Source organism: Ascidia mentula, chromosome 4 (genome assembly GCF_947561715.1).
Source record: "Ascidia mentula chromosome 4, kaAscMent1.1, whole genome shotgun sequence".
Lineage (NCBI taxonomy): Eukaryota > Metazoa > Chordata > Ascidiacea > Phlebobranchia > Ascidiidae > Ascidia > Ascidia mentula.
The window spans coordinates 10,028,681-10,050,251 of record NC_138569.1 but is presented as its reverse complement, the minus strand read 5'-3'; the positions used below and the strand labels follow the sequence as shown (position 1 = coordinate 10,050,251).

Genomic DNA, 21,571 nt, shown 5'->3' with positions numbered 1-21,571 from the left:
TTCCTTGGTGTCGGGCACAATATTGCACCAACACCAATATATATTTCACGCGATAACGTTGTGAGTAAACTTACAGCGTCACAGGAAAGTTTTATTGTCTGTGGACTCAGGAATAAGGTTTTCATTTCTCAAAAAAAGAACGATCACATTATAAATAGCATTTTGGTTGGTGACATGGTATCTTAGTGGCGGACGCAGTTGTCTACAAAGTAGCACTACATTGCAGCACAGGGAAGGACACTTGATAAACTGTAAATTGCTCGCAGCTCGGCCTTTGAGTTTAAGTAGGATTATGAAACAAGCTTTACGTTGTTTACGGATCCACTTAAATTTATAACAAGTTTTCTTGGCAGTGGTGGTTAACCTGCTATCGAAAGTCAATGATGGCTAACAACCGCTGGGACACCGACGAAGATAGTAACAATTCCTACAGCGAAAGCCATGAAGCGTTGACCACATTAAAGGACATGGGCTTCAAAGAACCGAATATAAGACGGGCTGCCGAGAGTGTTGGTATGGTGACTTACTGTATTAGTGATGCTGACAAATAATTTCTCAAAACTGTGCCTGTGAGCATCACAAATATCATTTGCGGGTTTTGTTTATCGATACTTGGCCAGTGTTGTTTTTATTTGTGTCCACACATTATACCGAGTAGCCCACACCAGCAGCACTGAATGAAAAAGTAGAGCATTTTATCTCTTTGTTTATTTGTTAAGCAAACATTCAAAAACAGCATTTTGACTATTGTTTGTACAACGTAAAAATTTAATCACATTAACACATAATTAAAAGTGTTATAGCACATAAATAAAAGGACTTAATTATGCCCCAGTAAGTGTTATGAAGGCAATATAAACTATTTAGTCTCGGCTACTTAAGCATTGAAACAGAATGGTTTGTAACATTTTCTTCTACACCAGGTATCGGCATTAGCAACTCAAATTTGGGTTTGATTATTGACATCCTCAAAAATGTTGACACCGGATATATTACAGGTAGCACACAGTTTAAATGAAAGCTGGGTTTGTACTTTCAAATAAGTTTGTGAGCCTTGCTTTTAAATTGGTCCGTTTTAAATCATTTATTAAGGTTCGCATAGATTCGATGGCATTTCACAACAACCCAAGCGCCACAAAGCTGTACAAATTGTTTCACCACAAATTGGGGGGAGAGGGTATTGCATTAACCAACATGAAATCCAAACAATCTTCGAACATCGAGATGTAGTCAATACACCTGTTGCAATTTATTCCGTTGCCGGGGCTTTTCGACAAGGAAAATCTTTCGTGTTAAATTTTTTCTTGCGATTTCTGTGGGCGAGCAATAAAGGAAAGGTATGTATTGTATCACAGATCGTATAAAACCTTACACAACTCCACTTAATCACAGACTGATAAATGGATAGATGCGAAACAGGACGAACTCAACAAAGGATTCGTTTGGCGGGGAGGAGCAAATAAACACACTCAGGGAATATGGATTTGGGACGAACCGTTTTTTATTGAAACGCCACAAGGAAAAGTAACTAGATTGTTAATATAGGATTGTAAAATATTTTGCAACAAAAATTACTGTTGTTTTCTATTTTTTTCAATATTTACCGTTTGTTAATAATTTAAAGGTGGCACTGTTTCTAATGGACACACAAGGGTCATTTGATCCAACGTGTAACGTAAAAGACTGCTCTGTTATATTTGGACTCAGTACTTTAATAAGCTCTGTCCAAATTTACAACGTGTCTAAACAGTTGCAAGAAGACAAACTGCAGCATCTCCAGGTCAGTCTCTAGTTTATTTTCATTTTTTCCATCGATGACGCAACATGTCATTTATTTTGCAGCTTTTCACTGAATATGGAAAAGCAGCCAAAAGAATGCAAAAACGTGACGAAAAGCCGTTTCAGGTTGGTACATCTTGATATTCAACTATTACCATTTTCCAAAATATTAGCTGTAACGTGCTTTTTCAACGGATCGGCGGCGTTACACGCTACACAGCAGTTTTGGCCTTTAACCCAAATGTGTTAAAAACGCGTCCCAGTTCTCCTAGGTAGTGGCGAAGCCAGCAGAACACAACAGACACTTGTATTCAATACAACGAAAATGACCAACACAACACCAACGGAACAGGAACGGTTTCTATAAACAAAAAGAAACACAATTGTACATACGGTTTGCAAACATTCTAGTACTCTCACCAAACCGTTTGCGACCGATCTATCAGATGCCGGCAAAACTTCAAAATGTCACACAGTTTTCAGAGATAAACACAGCTATCAGACGTAAACACTACCCACGCCTTGTTCAAATATGATCCTTATTGAAATAGAATCAGGTTAAAGCACATGACAAAAAAAAACTGGCAACACAAGTACAAGCAAACCTAACCACCCACGCGGTCTGCACGCGCAGAGCTACTGCGCAGCCTTTGTTATGAATGTTGCGTCAAACATAGAAATCACAACAATGACGAAAAGAAATAATCAATTTTGGTTTAGGAATCTACATTAGTTATGCAATTAATTTGCTGTTGATGGCCGAGTTAAGTGGCAGCCAACAACCAATCGATTTCACTATGGCATTATATTCGAATTAGTCTATGTCCCTGTACAACAATCCGGATTGGTTGCATTGTACCTTCATTGACAAAAGTCTAATTCAATTTAAAACGCGCAGAAGCTTTTCCAATTAGAGAAACCCTATTTGCTCAAACAATGTGATTTGTATAGACATAGAAACAATCATCAAGTATCCATAAACATTGAGCTCTCTTCGGCAACCAACAAACTCTTACGGTGCCCTTTTCGTGTATAAATTGATCTACGTTAAGGATTTGATGTTCCTTATTCGGGATTGGGCTGATCCTTTTTACACATATGACTTCAATGGCGGTGAAAAAGTATTGAAAGAAGTACTGCACACACAACTTAAACACCAAGACACCGAGTCAGTTAGAAAACACCTGCTTGAATCTTTTGAACGAGTTTCGTGTTGTCTGATGCCTTATCCTGGCGAGAAAGTTGCTGTTAGAAGTGAAGAACAAAAAAACTTTCTTCGTCTAAAGGGTATGCGTGCGATTTTTATGCAAAAATTATGAACATTAATATATCACTCATTATACGCTTCAAGACATCGGAGAAAAGTTTTTAGTATCTGTCGACATTTTGGTGCGTACACTCTTCTCTCCCGATCAAATTGTGTTGAAACGAATCAACAACAAAATTGTCACCGGAAGAGAACTTGTTGATTACACTCTTACATATTTTGAAGTGTTTGCCAGTGGAGATATGCCTGAAGTTGGCACCATTATGCAGGTTAGTTCCTAAAACATTTACATAGCTGAATAATAACTGTATTTTAATGTTAAATTCAATACCACCGTAATTGTTATTGCAAAGGCAACGGCAAAAATCGCCATCATGACAACTCTACAGGAGAGCAAAGCTACATATAAGGATGAAATGAACAAGGTAGCATGGCTGGTTACATTTTGTATAACTAAAGGTTGCCTGTAGTGAAGGCCATAGTCTATAGACTATACATAATGTTGTTAGGCTACACATTGCTGTGATGTTAATGTATTCATGTTACTGTACAACAAGATCCATGTTGCATTTATTTTAGAGATGCAAGAACAAGTTTATCAGTGAAAGAGACTTTATGGAAACTCACAGCACTTGCCTGTCAACAGCGTTGCGAAAATTTGACCAAAAATCCAAGTTTGGAGACAATCAATTTATTCAGCAATATCGGAGTGATTTAAAAGACCTCATTGAACAGGAGTTTGTTGTATTTAAACAAATCAATCAAGCTGAAAAGGTTTAATTTTTATACAAGTCCTGTCCTCGTAACACACAGATGAATACAATCGTGCCAAAATGTTTTTTTATAGAATTTTTACCCTATGTTAATTTTTTTTGTTGCATCATATTTATCTGTATACTTAGCCAGACAGTTGTAATGAAATATCATTTTAGGAACGAACTAAACTTAAAGCTCGAGAAGCTGCATCGGAAGCTGAAGATATATATGTGAAGGGCCTTGATGACGTAAGTTACAGATGATATTTATGTTATGTGATGCATAAATTTCCAATTGTGAATCGCTTTTTAGTGCAGTGGTGGTCAACACATGGACGAAGAAACATTGAAGGAGATTTCTCAAACTTGCCGCCAAGAAGCTTTACAACTATACAAAGAAAAAACAGCCAAACTTCCACTAGAAATTGTGGAAAAATATCGTGTAAAACTTCATGATTTGATCGCCCAAGCACTGAGGAGGTTTCAGGAAACCAATAATCACAAAAAGGTCAGGTGCAATATGCAAAGTAGTTTTGTTGTGTGCCAATACATGCTGTTTTTGTGGAAATTATTTTGTAATGCGATGTTTTGTATTATGCACAGGAAGACTTGAGGCGTCATCTGGAAAAAGAATCCCTCGCTGCAATTCGAAAATATATTCAATTAATGGATGTGGTGAGTGATATTACAATGTTTAACTAAATTTTCTGTTTACCTCGCTAAACAATGTAGTTCAAAGTTTGAGCTTAAGGAGTTAGCGTGAATAAAAGACTTCCAGTTGCAGCGGTGTTTTGTGTGTATTTTATTGCTTTCATTATTACTACTACGTATTTTTTGCTGAAACTGACGATGCTTATGGTAACTTACATCAGCGAAATCGATTTTTTACAATAAAATCTGCTGACGTAAATCACAAGCGTGTTGCGTTCATTCATTATATAAACCAACTAAAGTAATTTGCTGTCGCAGATAAATAAACAATGCTTAACCGAGGGCCAGATACCTCTACAGCTATTAAGCAAGTCCTACCTTGTTTATTACTTTATTTCTTTTAGAAATGTAACGATATGGTGATGAGGAAAGACAACTTTATCAAAATCCATGAAATTGCCAAGACTGATGCTTTGGACAGTTTTGACTCTAGCTGTGATAACTCATCACGGCAAAGCAAAGAAGAACGAGCTTTCTTGGTTTCAAAAATTGAAACAGAGAAAATGAATTATAAAAAGGCCAACGAGATGAACGAAGTAATCTTTCTTAGCGAAAATCTAATGCGTTTGTAAATTATATAGCCAATCGCGTATTGAGAGCAGGTCACCCTTTGATACACACTGTCCACATCTACAACTTATGTTAAAATTTCAGAAACTTGCACAGACCCAAACTCTAGAAACTTTAAGGGAGGCAAAAAACTTGTACAAATCCGAAATGGAAGAGGTAATTAATTAGTAATATTTGGAAACAATTTCAGAACTTCTCTCTCATACAACGGAACAATTTTTCCATGAATTATACTTCAACGTTGTTTAACTATGCGTTGGGTTACGACTTTCAGGTCTGTGGTCGAGGCTTTGTAGACGAAGAAAATCTAAAAGCAGCACATCGTGAGAGCAAGGCAATCGCCATGGTTGTCATATCATCCCTTGAACATCACAAAGAAATGGACTTTGTGCAAAAGTGCCGGTCACAATTTGATGAGTTTATGGACAAAGAGTACGGAAGTCTGAAACGACGAAATGAAACTCAACAAGTTAGTTCCTTAATTTTTGCATTGCTGGAACGATTTTTCACGCTAGCCGATGACGGTGAAAACATAAAATTTAAATACAAAAAATAAGAAAGTGAAATATGTGGGCCAAACTGTTTCGACGAGATGCAACTATAATCGAATTTTGAAAAACTTCTTCTGAAGCACTGATGATAACTTTTTTCCAGAAAGATGCAGTTAATCGATTACATCGAAAAAAGATTGAAGTATACAAATATTACTCCAGAGAAATTGACAAAGTAAGTTGAAATACAGTATATGATTGGACTTTATCAATTTTCAAGATTGCGTAGCCGTTAATGAAGTAAAATAATTGTAGGCATCAGTGAGATACGTCGATGAAATTCTCCTACGTAATCTGCATACCAATGAAATGGAAAAAGCAATAAACGACTTCAGTGAAACTAACAGAGATATTCCGAAACAAGATCGTGACAATATATTGAAGGAGCTGAAAAGTGACATCATTGATCATTACAAGTTGGTCTGCGAAACAAATGAAGAGCTTAAGGTTAGCAGCAATGAAAAGTTAAACAGTCTAAGTAAAAAATGCCAAATTTAATGGATTTTTAGGTGAATAATTTATTGTGTATATTCTTATTAAAACACAATATTTTTTTGCTTTCAAACCATTGCATTTTATGATTAAAAGTATCTGAGAAATATTCCACCTTCAAACTTGCATATATCTGCCACAGATGCAAATGCAACAAACAGCGGAAAAACTTCTGCAGGAAATTAAAGAAAGCTACATGAAGCAGATGACCAACGTAAGACTTAATAACGAACTTTTCCTTGCGTAGTTTTTTTATTATATTTTATCACGCATAATTTACGGTCCGTTAAACTTCATACATTTTGTAAAAGAAATAGTGGCTGTACCAGCAATCTAATCGCCCACCTTTTACCGATACTCGAACGTATACCACAGATTGAGTAGCATCGGCATAGGAGCAAATAATTTCCACCGAATATCTCCGGCAATTCTTATCGCACAATCGGCTGTTCTGCGATAAGTCTTGTGCGGGCCAGCTAGCAAATAACATACAAAATGAGTACATACATAAAAGGTCTAACTGTATGTAAGTAATTTTGGCCACAAATATTAGGTTTTGTTTCAGATAAAACTTGTAATGTGATCATAGAATTATCAAAGTTACATTTTATCATTGTCGTAGACTCCTTTACACTTTAATGTGTGAAAATAAGTTGGTCAATTTTATTTCAGTTTCATGCATGCGTGGAAAGCGTGACAAAATAGTTTTACGCCTTTAGAGATAAATAATTTAATTTCGTGGCATGTATCTTTTGCTCATCTAAATCGTACCCCTTCCCCCAGCTTTCCACATCCTTACACCAAAAACTTGAATAATGTACCGCGCACCATATACACATTGTTGCTATAAGTAAACGTTTATCATTGTTCCAGCAAAGTTTAATACATAGAGTGCTGTAAATATCTACTTTCAGCGTATTTGCGTCCGTGGTCAAATCTTGTTTAACCGCTAAACATGCAGTGTTGTTATCGGTAAAACTACTTTTGCTGCCTATTACACACTGTTCATATACATAAACTTACTTTAGTATTGCGACCGTGGTTATGTAAACCCAAAAGATTTGGATCGTGCGCACGAGCAATGTAAATCGGAATTACTACGAAACATCCGTTTTCGATCGTTCGGTGAAGATATTTCATTCCAACGAACACAAACGTATGAAAGGGAAATGGAAGAAATGTTTGAAACAATAAAGAAAAACAACGAGACAAAGAAAGGAATTGTTGTGAAAGTAAAGGACGGGCTTAAGTCTGTATTAAAATTTTTATTTTAATATTTTTTCAATTTATTTGTTACACTGTACTCAAAAACTTTTCGGTTCTATACGAGGTGCCCACATGCAACTACAGGCGAACCCACAACTAATTGTTTTTATTGCATGTTTTTTTTATTTTTAAGTGATTTTGCATCTGTTTACACGTATTCGCTACGTAGAAAAAATTTGCATTCGACATGGATTAGTTTTTGACCCACAGATATATTTCCTTTACATGTACAAAGCTTGGTGCAAAGAACACCAATTGTTAAATTATTGTACACATTTTGTAATTGTATTGTGTTTTAGGAAAGCGCTGCATATTATTTCTACTTGCAATTTTTTTCCTATGTAAAGAAGTTTCTAATTTTCGACATCTGCTGATGTATGATTCGGATTGCAAACTGTTTTTCAAACGTTATTACAATTACAGCATGTACTATGCAGTGCAAAACAAAACACTTTTGTGTTTGAGTGATCATTTACGTAGATGATACCAGGCAGGAATTTTTTACGACTTTGTCATTCTTAACATATCTAAAATATTGAAATGTTAGTATTTTCGGGCATGGGATGATTTACTGCTCTTCACATTTCCATTTGGCAGTTGTGTGATTCCAAGTACATTGACCCAAAAGGCCTCGAGAAGGCGCACGAGGAGTTGAAGACACAACTCAAGAATGATTTTGCTCAACATGCAGAAGCAAATGAATTTCCTTTTTGGAGAGAATTTCAAGAAACTTGCTTGCAGGAACTGGACAATCTCTACAAAACCGTACAAGAAAACAACGGTAAAAATAGGTGGATATGGGTACGTCGTATAGGTGGTGTGGTGTTAAGCACTACCGCTGGTGCTGTGCGAGGACTTTTTTCTTGGGGACCTATTGGAGCGGGAATTGGCGCTATGGGCGGATTTCTTCGTGGATTTACAAATAACGATTTTTGTGATTAGGCTATTTGTAATTGATATTTTAATTTCTAATTTCTAATTTGTAACAAAACTCTTGAGAAGTTCAAGTTTTGTAAACTTACCGATGCACAATTTTCGTTTAGTGTTACCCAATCAAAAGGAATAATTTAACTATCATAAACAAAGAATTTCGTCTATGCGTCTTAACATCATTTATTTTAATTGCTTGGGACTTTTTCTTACTGCCAAAATTCAATTATTTCATCCAGCCTCTGTTTATTCTCTACTATGACCGATAATTTTTCATAAAACTCAAAAATTGTTGCCTTCTCGCGATTTTTTGCCATGATGTCCGTATCCCCGACCACGTGACGACATAGAAATTCTTAAACTATGGCCATATTTTTAAAGGTTACACAAAATCATCATTGGCCTATCCAAGAATACATATTTGATTATGCAATCAACCCAAAATTACTGCATTTTGATTAACTGTGACAGATATATAACCTTCCACATACAAATTGAAAAACTTGGTTTCACTGATAAATTGACTTTTTCGATTATAACTTTTTAAGCAGACATGATTTAATTCCAAAGTTCCTGTTAACGTTTGATGGAGACATAAAGCTTTTGTAAAAGTGTCTTAACAATACCTAATTTTGACGTAAAACACCTGGTCCGAGGTATCCCCGTGTCCGACGTATCCCCGGTCTCCCCTATGTGCACACAAAATATGTTGACCTTCTATAGTCACCACAGCGGCTCTATGCCCCATATACCGGTACCTTCCTATACTGCAGGTCGGCTAGGTCAATTCTTATAATACTAAAGTACTCAAAACAGAGCACGCGTTAAGTGTACCAATTATAGCATTAGAAAGTGGGACCTACACTTTTGGAAGGTACCCAACAGACCTGTAGTATTAGTAGGCTAGACCTAGAGCACGTGCAGTATTAAAAGGAACCTAGTGCACCCAGCCCACCTAGCGGACTACTAAAAGGCCCAATAAACGAATTTGTTGCTCGCTGCCGTATAACATAAAATCTGAACTGAACTTTTCTGGTCTTGGCACTTTAAATGCAATTTAGTGTCATAAGACTTATACAGATTATTGCACAAATTAGCAATTATTACAATAGCATTAATGGATTTACCCGCCTCCGATACGCAGAGGACGTAAATTTTGACATGTGTCACTTGAGTAACAAAAAAAGGCTAAGATTTAATCTTTTTACAATTGTCAACTGTACTTTATCATAAAAGTATTTGTGCCCGCTCGAGATTTATTCTCTATAAATGTAACCTTGTTGGAATGGGAGAAACTACACTTTCAGAAGATTTTTTTTATTAGATAAGCAAAAAATACATTGAAAAATATTGTAAAAAATAAAAAGAACGTTTCGATCAAATAACAGTTCATATGAATACCTGACATGTTGCAAAGTTTAAAAACGTTTTTCAAAATAAAAACAAAGCACAACTTCAGTCTATCCATATTGCACATAACAATGATTTAGATGTTATCATTCTCCTTACATGGTAATGAGTAAAAAACATGTTTACATTGAAACAAACTGGCATCACACAACAGAGTAGTGAACTTTCAAAGACCAATAAAACAAAACATATTCCAAAAAAACTTATAAAGCATATCGAAAATCTGAAAAACTCATAAAAAAGGTTGTCATTGTAAAAGAAAAGCTTGGTAGTAAAAAAGTTTAAACCTTTTTTTTATTCATAAAAGTTTTTTCGAAGTATCTCCCGTGACCTCATGTCTGCCTGCAAAAAATACAACAAGAATTAAAAAATCAGTTTTGACTCACATCAAAATCATTGTACCTGTCGGATAGGTTCAGGTATTCGAAACATAGAGCACTTAAGCACAATTTTAACTGCAGTTTCAAGTGAGCATTTGTTGCCTGCTGAAACATACACTGGGTTTTTACCATTTATGGATGTTCTCAAAGCCACAGCAATTGTTTCACCACCATTGGTGGTTATAGGAAATTGGTGACCTTTATCAAGCAGTCCTTCAATCTAAAAAAATACCGCAACTGTAACGAAAAATTTTTCTGAATCATTAGTAAAGTGGCCATATGTTACGATGTTATCATTTACAGCATGATGTAGTTCATAAAGTAAAAGTACACTGCAGCAACAAACAGATCACACCTTACTTTTGTGTTCTTCATCACGATTCACTCCCTCGTCATGAAGGCACTGCAAATTTTTTGCAACTCCAATCGTTGGAATGTCACATTCAACACCAAGATGAGAGGCAGAACCACAACGTCTTACATGAAACTGACCATTACCATCAACAAGGAATACCTTCGTGAAAAAGAGTGAAAAGTGCTCAATTTTAAAATAAATGAAAGTCCGGTCCCAGCAACACCCAGGCATTGCAGCCTAGCTTGATCAGCCACGTGTTCCTGACAAATCTGCCCATCGCTCTGAGCTACAGCGAATCCTGTAAATCTAACGATCTTGAAACAATGGCTATGATCGCCTGCACAGTGGGGCGACCCAGTCAATCATGCAATTGCATGAAACGTTATTGCATTATTTGATTATAGTGGTGGAGATCCCCTACATACATGCGAAGGTTTACCTGGCAAGTTGTGCATTGAAATCTAGCTAGACTGCAAAACACAAACATATTTTCCTTTGAGGAATCATTACCTGGGGCATAATACTGGGCTTCATTTTAAGCTGTTCCACTCTTTTTTTGAACAGTGGCACTTCTCGGAAGCCAAGAAACCCAGGTTTGTACGGGATAGTTAACTCTTCTAGTTGACTGTCTTCATACAAAACCTGTTATTTGATTTGTTAATAATGTTAATTGAGCTCAAACACAAAAGATGTACTTCCAAACATCACAAAAGTTCATCAATATGAATTATCATAAAGTAAAAAGTGTCGCTTAATTTCACCTTAAGTGACGCAAAATCAAGTACGACGAGTGTAACACATGCAATGTTTGAATCCCCATTCTTTGGTACTGATATGTCAAGCCCACCCACGCGAGTAATGTTACATAATAATTCATCATCAGTATTGCTAAGTTGTTGGCGAAGGTTGTTCTGCTTCCTGTAAATATGGAAGTCTTTATGTTTTGTTTTAGCCCAATGAAAACAAGTTCTTGCTTTTCATTACGGATACTCTTCATTGTCTGCAGGGTGGATTGGAAAGTTTGTAATTAGTAAGGATGATTTCTTTCGATGAATGCGCAGATAATGTGTAGATTATCAAAATGTTCACATAAGAAACAACATAATTTCTGACAATTTTACACAAAAACATATTTACTGCACAATTGTATTAGCATTCATCTAAAAATGCTTCGTAATTAATTAAGCATACTAAAGATGAACACACTTACTTGGCCCAATCTAGAAGCATGGTTTCTGACAATACTTTCGCCATTTCAGTTATGGCTACCAAACTAGTAGCAGATGAATAAAATCTTTGAATTTCTATTTTTAAGTGCTGTTTTCGTATCTATTTATTCTGGACTATTCACAAACATAAGGTGCTTTAGGTTTTTGGAACTTTGGGATGGGGCTTCCCCAATGATACAAGGCCATTTGGAAAAGTGCGTGTTTTGTAACATAACAATATTAAAATATATAGTGATACAAAACCAAACAAGGTGAAGCAACAGCGTATGGTTTCATGCTCGCATAAGATGTAGCTAACTGGTTTAGGTTTTTATAATTAGAAAATAAATCCCACACCAGTCAGCCTGAAAAAACACCAAAAACATTTTACAAAAGGGTGCTAACGGGACAAAAACATCTATTGCTAACAAATATACTCATTCCAGTGCGTAAACAAATTGAATACGGTAAACAAAGCATGCTGGCAAAATCGTACTGAACTACACAGTACACACGTAGAAGTAGCGTCATGAAACGAACTTTATGACGTCACATTGGCCGAAAATATCTCTTGGCAGCAGCTACATATATGTTGACTACATCTTAGCAATTTAGTGGTAACAGTTTATCATAAAATTAAAATGATGTTCGCTTATAAGAAGTTAGTTTCTGCAATTGGGAACCTTGTTCCATTTGAAGGTATCAAATACCTCAAGGAATTGTTCGGCTTCACAAAACCTGAAGAAAAAGTCCTTGACTGCCGTCAATTTTCCAACTTGTGGCAGTGTGTCGCTCAGTACACTGGCGTTTTTGTCCAACCCGACGAACACGGCATTGGAGCGACTCTTCACCTCGTTCTTGACCTCATGAGAAGTAATTTGGCTATCTATCTAGTTATTTTGATGTTGGGAATGATCATATTGATCTTGGGCAAACAGATCTTCTTCTTTGTGAAAAGGTGAGCTGGTAACTATTATAAGCTTAGTAGTGAGGGTTTAATTATTCACTTTTCCATACCGATAGTTCAGTTTCAGCGTCACTTGGATACATGTAGCCGACGCAATCGTCTTTATTGCGAAGTATGGGTCTGTTCACAAATTACATATCTGTGTTGAACTTTCGATAAGCACACCTTCAGTTTATTATCCAACCCTTGCCATGGTTGCATACAAGAGCCATTTTATGTTCTCATATTTACAATTTCACACAAAGAATTCATAAATTGGTGATCGTTTCACGCACAACTGAGCCCGTTATACGTTTGACAAACCTTGCTACAGCCAACTTACATATTTCGTTGCGTGTTTTTCCCACGGGCAAAGATGTACAGAACCTAGCACCCATAAATAAGCACCGGTACGAAAAATGATTACTTTTGTAGTATAAGGTTCACAGACTTCGCAGTTAAGGCATACCAGCCAAGCTGGATTTTTCCCGACAATTTGGAGCGAGATCTGTAAAATCAAGCTCTCGGTGAGGTTTGAACTCACGACCATGGGCTAACCAGGCCCAACACTCTACCAACTGAGCCACAGGCGCTCAGTGGTTTTACGCGTTAGGTATATTGTGGCCAATAGGTACACCGGTGCGCAAACGCACAACTTGCCAGGCGACCTTCACATATATAGGGGATCTTCATGTATTCGCATAACAAGACATGATCGCCCCACTGCGCAGTCCCTTCATTTGCAAACCCTGTGAATTCTATGATCAAAGTACGAGAGATGAGATCGCCAAATAGAAACGGCCCGCGCAGTGGGGCGATCCTTTCTTGCTATGCAAAGACATGGTGATACTTCTGTGTTTCTTAGTATAACCTTATAAGTTAAGCGACCTGTGCAAAACCATAGCAAATCTTTAAATTTTAAAACAACAAAAACCTAGAGTGCTTTTTTGCACCAACAACTACATTCATTTTAGATGAGTGTTGATCTTGAATAGTTTTAAACTGTACATTCGCATATGATGTTAAACGGCTAATAGAATAATTGCCTTTACAGAAATATCTGGAAATTCTCGTTGGCAACTCAACTTGAAAATGCAGCTCCAGTAAATTCATCAGATATTCCAATACGAGATATGGAATGCATGTGGAATTCATCAACCATATTTGGTGAGAGAATATGGCAGCAATCGGAGACAAAAAAAAGTGTATAAACTTTTGACTCTTTTTCAGGACAAGCAATGTCCCAGGAAATTCACAACAATCCATTTCCGTATTTACAAACTTCGAAGTTCCAACCCTTGCTGTTAGACTCGTTGGCGGTGATGGAGAAATTTTGTGAAGTCACGGAACTCCTGGGGCGTGTGCAGATTTTACTGAATAATCGCAACCAATACTGTGTACACCAATCTACACAAACAGAGTCTAATCCGGGCCCCGCCATTGAAATCGCCGATAGAATTGATAACAACTTGCATGAAGAGAAGGAAGAACATGCAGCAGGCGATAATCAAAGCAAGGAAAATTGCGTGGGATCTCGCAATGCAGAGAAATCCCACGAGACCTTTGACTTGTCAACAGAAGGATGTTTTTCGGTGAACAGCAAGGATTTACCTCACTCCGTTTCAGTCACAAACATGGTAAAGTATAAATGAATATGTATGTAAAAATACTGCCAACTTTTGCCACATTTAAGCTTTACTTATCTTTGTGTTTGCTAGGCTCATTCGATATGTCAACTTATGCAATATCCACTTTTAATTTTAAAGGAAACTTCCATCCTGCCACGTCAAAACCTTGATTTTCCTTCCAACACTCCCGCTAGTCACAAAAGTTGTCAATCCACAAACGGATGGAAATCGCTAAAAGCGCACTGTGAAGATTGTCAAACCGACCATGATGTTGTAAATTCAACAGATATGACAATACTGGATATGGAATGCAAGTTGAATTCATTTGGTGAGAGACAAATCTCGGAGACAAATAAACGTGTATAAACTTTAAACTCTTCTTCAGGACAAATGAACAAAAACCCACTTTCAATGACTCAAATATCGAAATTCCAACCCTTGCTGTCAGACTCGCTGTTGGTGATTGAGAAATTGAGCAAAGTTACTGAGCTCGTGGGGCGTTCGCTAGTTTTACTGAATAATCACAACAAACCCTGTGTACATCAACCTACCCAGGCAGGCATGAAATCGGATGAGGCCCAAAAAATCTCAGAGCTTAATCCGAGCCCCGCCATAGAAATCGCCGATAGAATTGAAAGCAATTTACATGAAGACAAGGAAGATCCTGCAACAGGCGATAATCAAAGCGAGAATAAATGCCTGGAATCTCGCAATGCAGAAAAAACGCTTTTTGACTCATCAACAGAAGGATGTTTTTCTTTGGACAGAAAGGAATTTCCTTCTTCCGTTCCATCCAGAAATATGGTGAGTATTTTAGGAATATTTGAAATTAAATAATAGGATCTACGCAAAATGTCATGTTTGAATTGATGTGCAAATGTTCATTACGTTTTGTTGGGTTTTGCTTTGACTATGATTTAGCAAACTTATTTTGCGAAGGAAAATCCCGTTCAACGGCATATGAAACCTGAAGAAAATATCAGCGCACCACTGGAAACCGACACACTTATATCCATCTATAATACCTTCGGTGAGCATCTAAAATACAAGGTTATGTAATAAATTATTTGTGAAAAAGCCCTAATAGTAATTTCCTTGCAAGGTTTTCACTGGAAGAATGCGGCTGACATAAAAATCCCTACAGTGGCAGATTTTCTATGTCAAGATAGCTGGTTTACGAGTAATGTTCAATGCAGGAATGGTAAGAAAATATAGCTGTTATCATGAACCAAAAAATAACAAAATACTTACAACCGTCATACGTTTTTTCAGGACAAGTTGTGTATCCACCATTAATAAACATGTTCCAGATCCAATCGGTTTGGAACCAACCTATATTGTTGCCGATGTCGTTGGTTATATTCTGGCAGACTGGGCGCCCACCCCGACACCCGGCCATGTTCCTCACACCCGAGTTTTTCGGCGAGCAAATGTTTCGGATAATATCTCCGATAATTAGGTGGAAACAACGATTCCCACATCGATTAATATTTAAAGTTCCAAAAGCTGATTTTGATGAACTTGAACCCGATGGCCAGAGACTGCTGGATGAGATTCCCGTCCACAGGTACTTGATTGAAAAAGTGTGCGTAGAAGGTGCAGACCTCATGAAAAATGTCCAAATTCTGCTGAGGAATCGCGACAAACTCTGCGTGCATCGATCCACGCAGACAAACGAAGTTCAACTACATTCACGCACCAATAGCACACAGACGTGTGACAATTTACAGGTCTTAATTGCGCACCAACCGTTGATGACTGGTTCTGTTCACCACAAGAAATGTCTCCTACACTGTAAATTCCGTACTGAATCAAACCACATAACGGCAGCTGATGATTTCGCTGAGAACAAACATGAAGGAGGAGTTGTGACTCATCCGTTATGCTCAGTCCATATCCCACTGAATTGGGACCAACCATTATTGTTGCCAGTTTCATTGGTTGTTTTCTATCAAACGGGACGACCAACCCGACAGCCGACTATATTTATTAGACCAGAATATTTCGGCGACCAAATGTTTGGGATATTATCTTCGATCATTAGGAAGCAACAGCATGGATTTACCGACGAATTTTCTGTTGAACCGAATCGAAATAGTTGGCTCGAGGAGGTTCTTGTTCCCAGGTACTTGGTTGGAAAAGTGTGCAAAGAAGTTACAGAGCTTATTGGCCACGCCCAGGTTTTACTGATTGATTGCGATAAACCCTGTGAGCACCAATCTACACAGACAGATGATGGTGTGACAACGATAGACAACAATGTGCAGTTTCACAACATTTGTACGCAGACCTTGATGGGTGACGCGTTACAAGAATTCCAAGATGTTAGTGCGAAACTATCGAGTGTTTCTGTTGACGATGAGGCTTGTACTTCATGTGAGCAAGATACTGAACAAAAGGGTTTTCCAAACAACTTCACAAAAGTGTTACAGGTCGAAGCAAGCACAACAAACCAAGTTACTGCACAAGAGTCTATTGCTGAGCAAAAACACCAACTTGGCAACTCCTTAATCGAAATGTTGATAGATCCACTCGACATTGCAATCGCTGACAGAACTGAAATCAATCTGCATGAAGACGATGTTACTTCAAGTGGCCCACGTGTTCAACTTAAATCGCCACGATCTGTTTCTGTTGATACTAAGGGTTTATCATACAGAAAGTCGCCTTCTGCACAGAATGTTTCTAAAACTAATCTCAAAGCAGTGCCACTTGCAGAAGCAAGCAAGTCAAACCAACCTACAGTCAAAGAGAATATTGTCAATGTCATTTCTGAAGTTAAGCACTTCAATACCTCTAGTTTCAATACACTGCCAAAAATGTTACATGATGATGGAGGCAGTGATTGGGAACGAGGCTATAGTAAAGAGGACAAATGTTGGCCAGGATATCGAAAAGAGAAGATAGTTCTGCAGCTTTCTTACCCATCAACAGCAGTATGGTTCTGGCCACGACCAAAAGAATTATCTTGTCTTGCCTCGTCCAAAAATAAGGTAAAGTATTTATCGAAATGTTTGAGTGAAAATATTATTTGCACAAAGATTGTGAGGTGTTAAAATCTTTTTCGCAACAAACTCTAAAAAAATTATAAGAAACAGAGAGGATTAAAATTATAAATATATATTTTTTGTTTTATCTTGTAACTTGTTTCAAATTAAACCCATTTATGCACATGTAAAGGAAACTCACGTTCAAAAAGAGGAAGGATTTGAAAATAATTTCGGTGCTTTGGCAAATGACACCCTGCCTTCTGACTTTAACAATTTTGGTAAGTAAAATAAGGTTACATTATAGAGAAGGTTGTTAAAGTAAGCAAAATAAAAATCACGATGCTTGCAACCATTATATGTTTGTCAGGGCAAGTTGGGAATCAACAAAAGAAGAAAAACAAGTTTCTGTTTCGACTGCTTTGGAACCAACGTTCATTGCTGCCTGTTTCTTTGGTTGTGTTTTATCAGACAGGACGTCCACCCCAACAACCGGTCATTTTTATTTCCAAGGAGTTTTTTGGCGAGCAAACCTTCGGGATATTATCGCTGATCATAAGATCGCAAGAAGAATTTTCAAAACCATTGACATTAAGTGGAGTTCTGAAACCTGATTGTCATTCAGCTGAATCTAGTGGTCTGAATCCCTCAGATGATGAGGTCCTGGTGCCTACGTACTTGATAGATCAAGTTTGCACGCAAGTTGCAGAATTTATTGAAAACGTGGGGATTCTGTTAAGTCTTCGCGACAAACCCAGTTTTCATCAACATACACAGACAACTGATAATATGACGACGACAAACCTCATTAATTGTAAACACAAGTTACGACTGGGCCATTCTCCAATTACAATTACCAGCTACCCACACCCGGTGAATATCAATACAGCTTCCAACGATAAAAGTTACAAGGCCAACGAAGTTCAACAAACCTCGGATACTTCGTCCGCAGGATGTAGAAGCTCCACGGTAAAGAAACAATCGCGTCCCATTTTTTCCAGAAAATTGATAAAATATTTCCCGAAACGTAAATGTTAAGTGCATTTTGAGATGTTTTTGGTTACAACCAACAACTTTTCTATTCTGTTAAACTTATTGCACTAAAATTTTGATCTACACCAGAACAGTTTTACATTATACTGTTTACTTAATTTTTTTTTCAGCAATAATGATCATTTTGATGTGGTCTTTTTCAGAAAAACAAACACATTTTATTGGTAAAGGAAACTCGGGAATGTGCACAACGTGAAGAAAATATCGGCATTCAATTTGTATCAGAAACTTTTCTTTCTGTTTACAACACTCCCGGTAAGCAGCCAAAGTACAATATTCCGATATAAATTAATGACAATACCGCTAAGTAATTTACAAACCCGATTAGGGAATTCAAGTGTTTCGCGTCACATTTGCGTACAAATAAATTCAAACCACAAACACATTACAATCATTTTGTATTTCGCAGAACATGCTGTGTCCCAGAAAATGGGCCGAAACATGTTGCAGCTTCCGAGGCCCTGGAATAAACGTTTACTGCTGCCAGTCTCGATGGTGATTTACTTTCAGACGGGAAATCCAACCCGACAACCCGCCATGTTTATTATACCCGAGTTTTTTGGGGCGGAAACATTTGGGATGATTTCTGCGATCATCAGTTCACAAGGGCAAGGATTTTGTAAAGCATTTCAACACCGAACAATCGCAACGACTGACAGTTGTCATATCCCAGTGGGCGAGGTTCGAGTTTCCAGGCGCCTTATTGATGCATTGTACACACAAGGAATGGAGTTTTTAGAAAACTCTAAACTTCTGGAAAGTGAATTTGACAAGCCCAGTGAGAACAAATACACTCAAACGTGTGAAGTTCCTCATAGCTTCCCTGGGAAACAAGTGGAAGGGCCACAAGCCAAACTCACTCTACTGTCATCTAGTGGCGCAAGCACGTCAAACCACCTTTCCGCAACAAAGTCGTTCCCAAAGCTGAAACTCAGTCGATCTCCAACTAAAATTGTCAGTTACGAACCTTGCGTGAAAAGCAACAAGATTTTTAAACCCCTAAGTCCTCGGAGTTTGATGGCAATGATCAAAAGAGTTGGATCAAAGACTGAGGAGAAGGAAGAACGATGTGGAGGTCCAACCGACGAAGATTGGTTGGAATATTTTAAAGCGGAAAGAGCTCGACAATCTTTAAACACAGAAGCAGGTCCATCAAAATTGTGGGACGACGCGACCGTTTGCAAATCTTCGCAGCGAAAAGAAAAACACTGCGCGAAGATTGTCAGAGATAAAACACGACAAAAGAAGAAAAGAAGTGTGCGCTTCACACTCCCTTCTGGTCAAGTCGTGGCCCCTTGCCAAACCAATTTCTCACATGACTCCCAGCTGAAGTTAAACCCAAATAAATCGCGGAAGGCTGGTTACGTTGAGAAATAGGAAGAGTTTGCTGTTGCAAGGATTTGATGATTGTCATCGAAAACGTGTGCAAAATAGCGATAATGTTACGTCGCTGACGACGTCTGTGCTAATGGTAAGGCAAACGCAGTTTAGTGTTTCATAAGCTGTTTACACGCTCCGCTGGTTATGCCATTTTCTTTCTATCGTTCGCTTTGCAGGGCTTGTGATTGGCATTTTATTCTACTGGTTATCACGTCAACTATATTTCGATTGTATTCCTTGCCGCGTCTAATTCTATTCCATTCGCTTAACACGTTCACTGCTGACTGGAAGAGACTGAAGTTTAAACGTTTCCTGCCTTAGTCCACATTTACGATCGGAGTGAGGCATAATTTGATGAACAAATTATTGACTTATTTTAAATTATGCCTTACCCCGGTCCTTAATCTGGACTGAGGCAGGAAACGTTTAAACTTCAGTCTCTTCCAGTCAGCAGTGAACTTATCAAGCGAATGGAATAGAATTAAACATTGCAACGAATAGAATCTAATAGTAGTTGACGTGATAACCAATAGAATAGAATGCCAGGCACAAGCCTTGCGAAGCGAACGATAGAAACGAAATGACATAGCCAGCGGAGCGTGTGAACAGCTTATGAAACACCAAACTGTGACTGCCTTAGCATTAGCACAGTCGTCGCCAGCGACGTAACATTATGGCTATTCTCCACACGTTTATGATGATAATTATCAAATCCTTTCACAGTCAAAACTTTCCGCATAAAAAACACTCGTTGAAGTTTCGACGCAGACAACAACTTGCGTGAAACTACATTTACCTGATAAGCATAAAATCACTCCGTGTGATGAGGACAAAAACATGTGCTGTGTAACGTTGCTTATCTTTGTGCAATTTTACTCGCCTTGTTCTGTTTCGCAATAATAATAAATGTACTTTTCAGTTTACAGGACTTCTCCTCATTATAAGCATCTTGTTGTACAGAGTGCTCAAAAATGAAAAGATTGGATCAAAAAAGTTAAAGCTGATTGTTACAATTCCATGACATACAGTTGACACAAACTGAAAATATGCCAACAACATTGCCACAAACCACAATTATGACAGGCGGCGTTTTTTCCAAAATATTGGACACCCAATCGTAATTCGTGCGCAGGAAACTGAGATTCGAATCCCGGAGCGGTAAAAAGTTAAATTAGGAAAAAATAACAACTTCCCCAACCCTTATTTTTGCAGCATTTTTTTACGATCAGGCAGATACACGCATAAACATCTAAAACAAATAAATTCTTCAAATCCCTGCGTTGCTTTACGCGTAGCCATATTTTTCTTGTTGTGATTTGTTAACTTCCTTTTTTCTGCTATCCTCTTGACCACCTTTTGCCGTTTCCTTGGTTTCTCCTTCGGTCTGTGGACGTTGATTCTGCCTTTCTTGGTGATGATTATTTCCTCGTATTTCTTCTTTTCAATTCCTCTTGCTTCCGTTGTCTGGCAGCTTCTTTTCGAGCTCTCAGCACTTCAGGATTTTCAATGAAATTTTGGCAGTCGTGTTGCTCTGTCAAATTTCTTTTTTTACAAATTTATATTTTAATGTCATGTCGACATTGCGTCAAATTTGTACCTTTTATTGTGTTTCATTTTTAATGTCATACGCTTATCAAGCTTGTGTTTTTACGAGTTATATGGCTTTATGATGTATACTACAATAGATTAAAGTGATTAAATATATTGTATGGGTAATTTTTTTTTCAAACGTCTGATAAGGACAGAGAAACAACCTTGATTACAAACGAATCAATGCAAAAACGTTGTGTTTGAATCTGTCATTGTTTTTTGTAGCTTTGTCAAATATCTGATTTCAAAGCTTTTCTTCATGTCGACGCCGTTATCGTGTAATTAGGCGGGGCAAACAAACTCAGTGAAGCGG

General features: G+C 37.6%; 1 protein-coding gene across 3 annotated transcripts; it reads right to left on the bottom strand.

Moving 5' to 3' along the window:
- Positions 1-9,700: 9,700 nt before the first annotated feature.
- Positions 9,701-11,877, bottom strand: LOC145899044 (endonuclease V-like). Of its 3 annotated transcripts, none has more exons than XM_082987753.1 (6): positions 11,677-11,877; positions 11,228-11,384; positions 10,977-11,108; positions 10,467-10,625; positions 10,134-10,331; positions 9,701-10,073 (listed from the first exon to the last, which is right to left on the bottom strand). In XM_082987753.1, the coding sequence occupies exons 1-6, from the start codon at positions 11,718-11,720 to the stop codon at positions 10,026-10,028; spliced, it is 738 nt and encodes a 245-aa protein (XP_082843879.1). In that variant the 5' UTR covers positions 11,721-11,877; the 3' UTR covers positions 9,701-10,025. The 3 variants fall into 3 exon arrangements, with proteins under 3 accessions (XP_082843879.1, XP_082843880.1, XP_082843881.1); XM_082987754.1 differs by having other exon boundaries at positions 10,241-10,331; XM_082987755.1 differs by having other exon boundaries at positions 10,134-10,213; positions 10,472-10,625.
- Between the last annotated feature and the right edge of the window lie 9,694 nt (positions 11,878-21,571).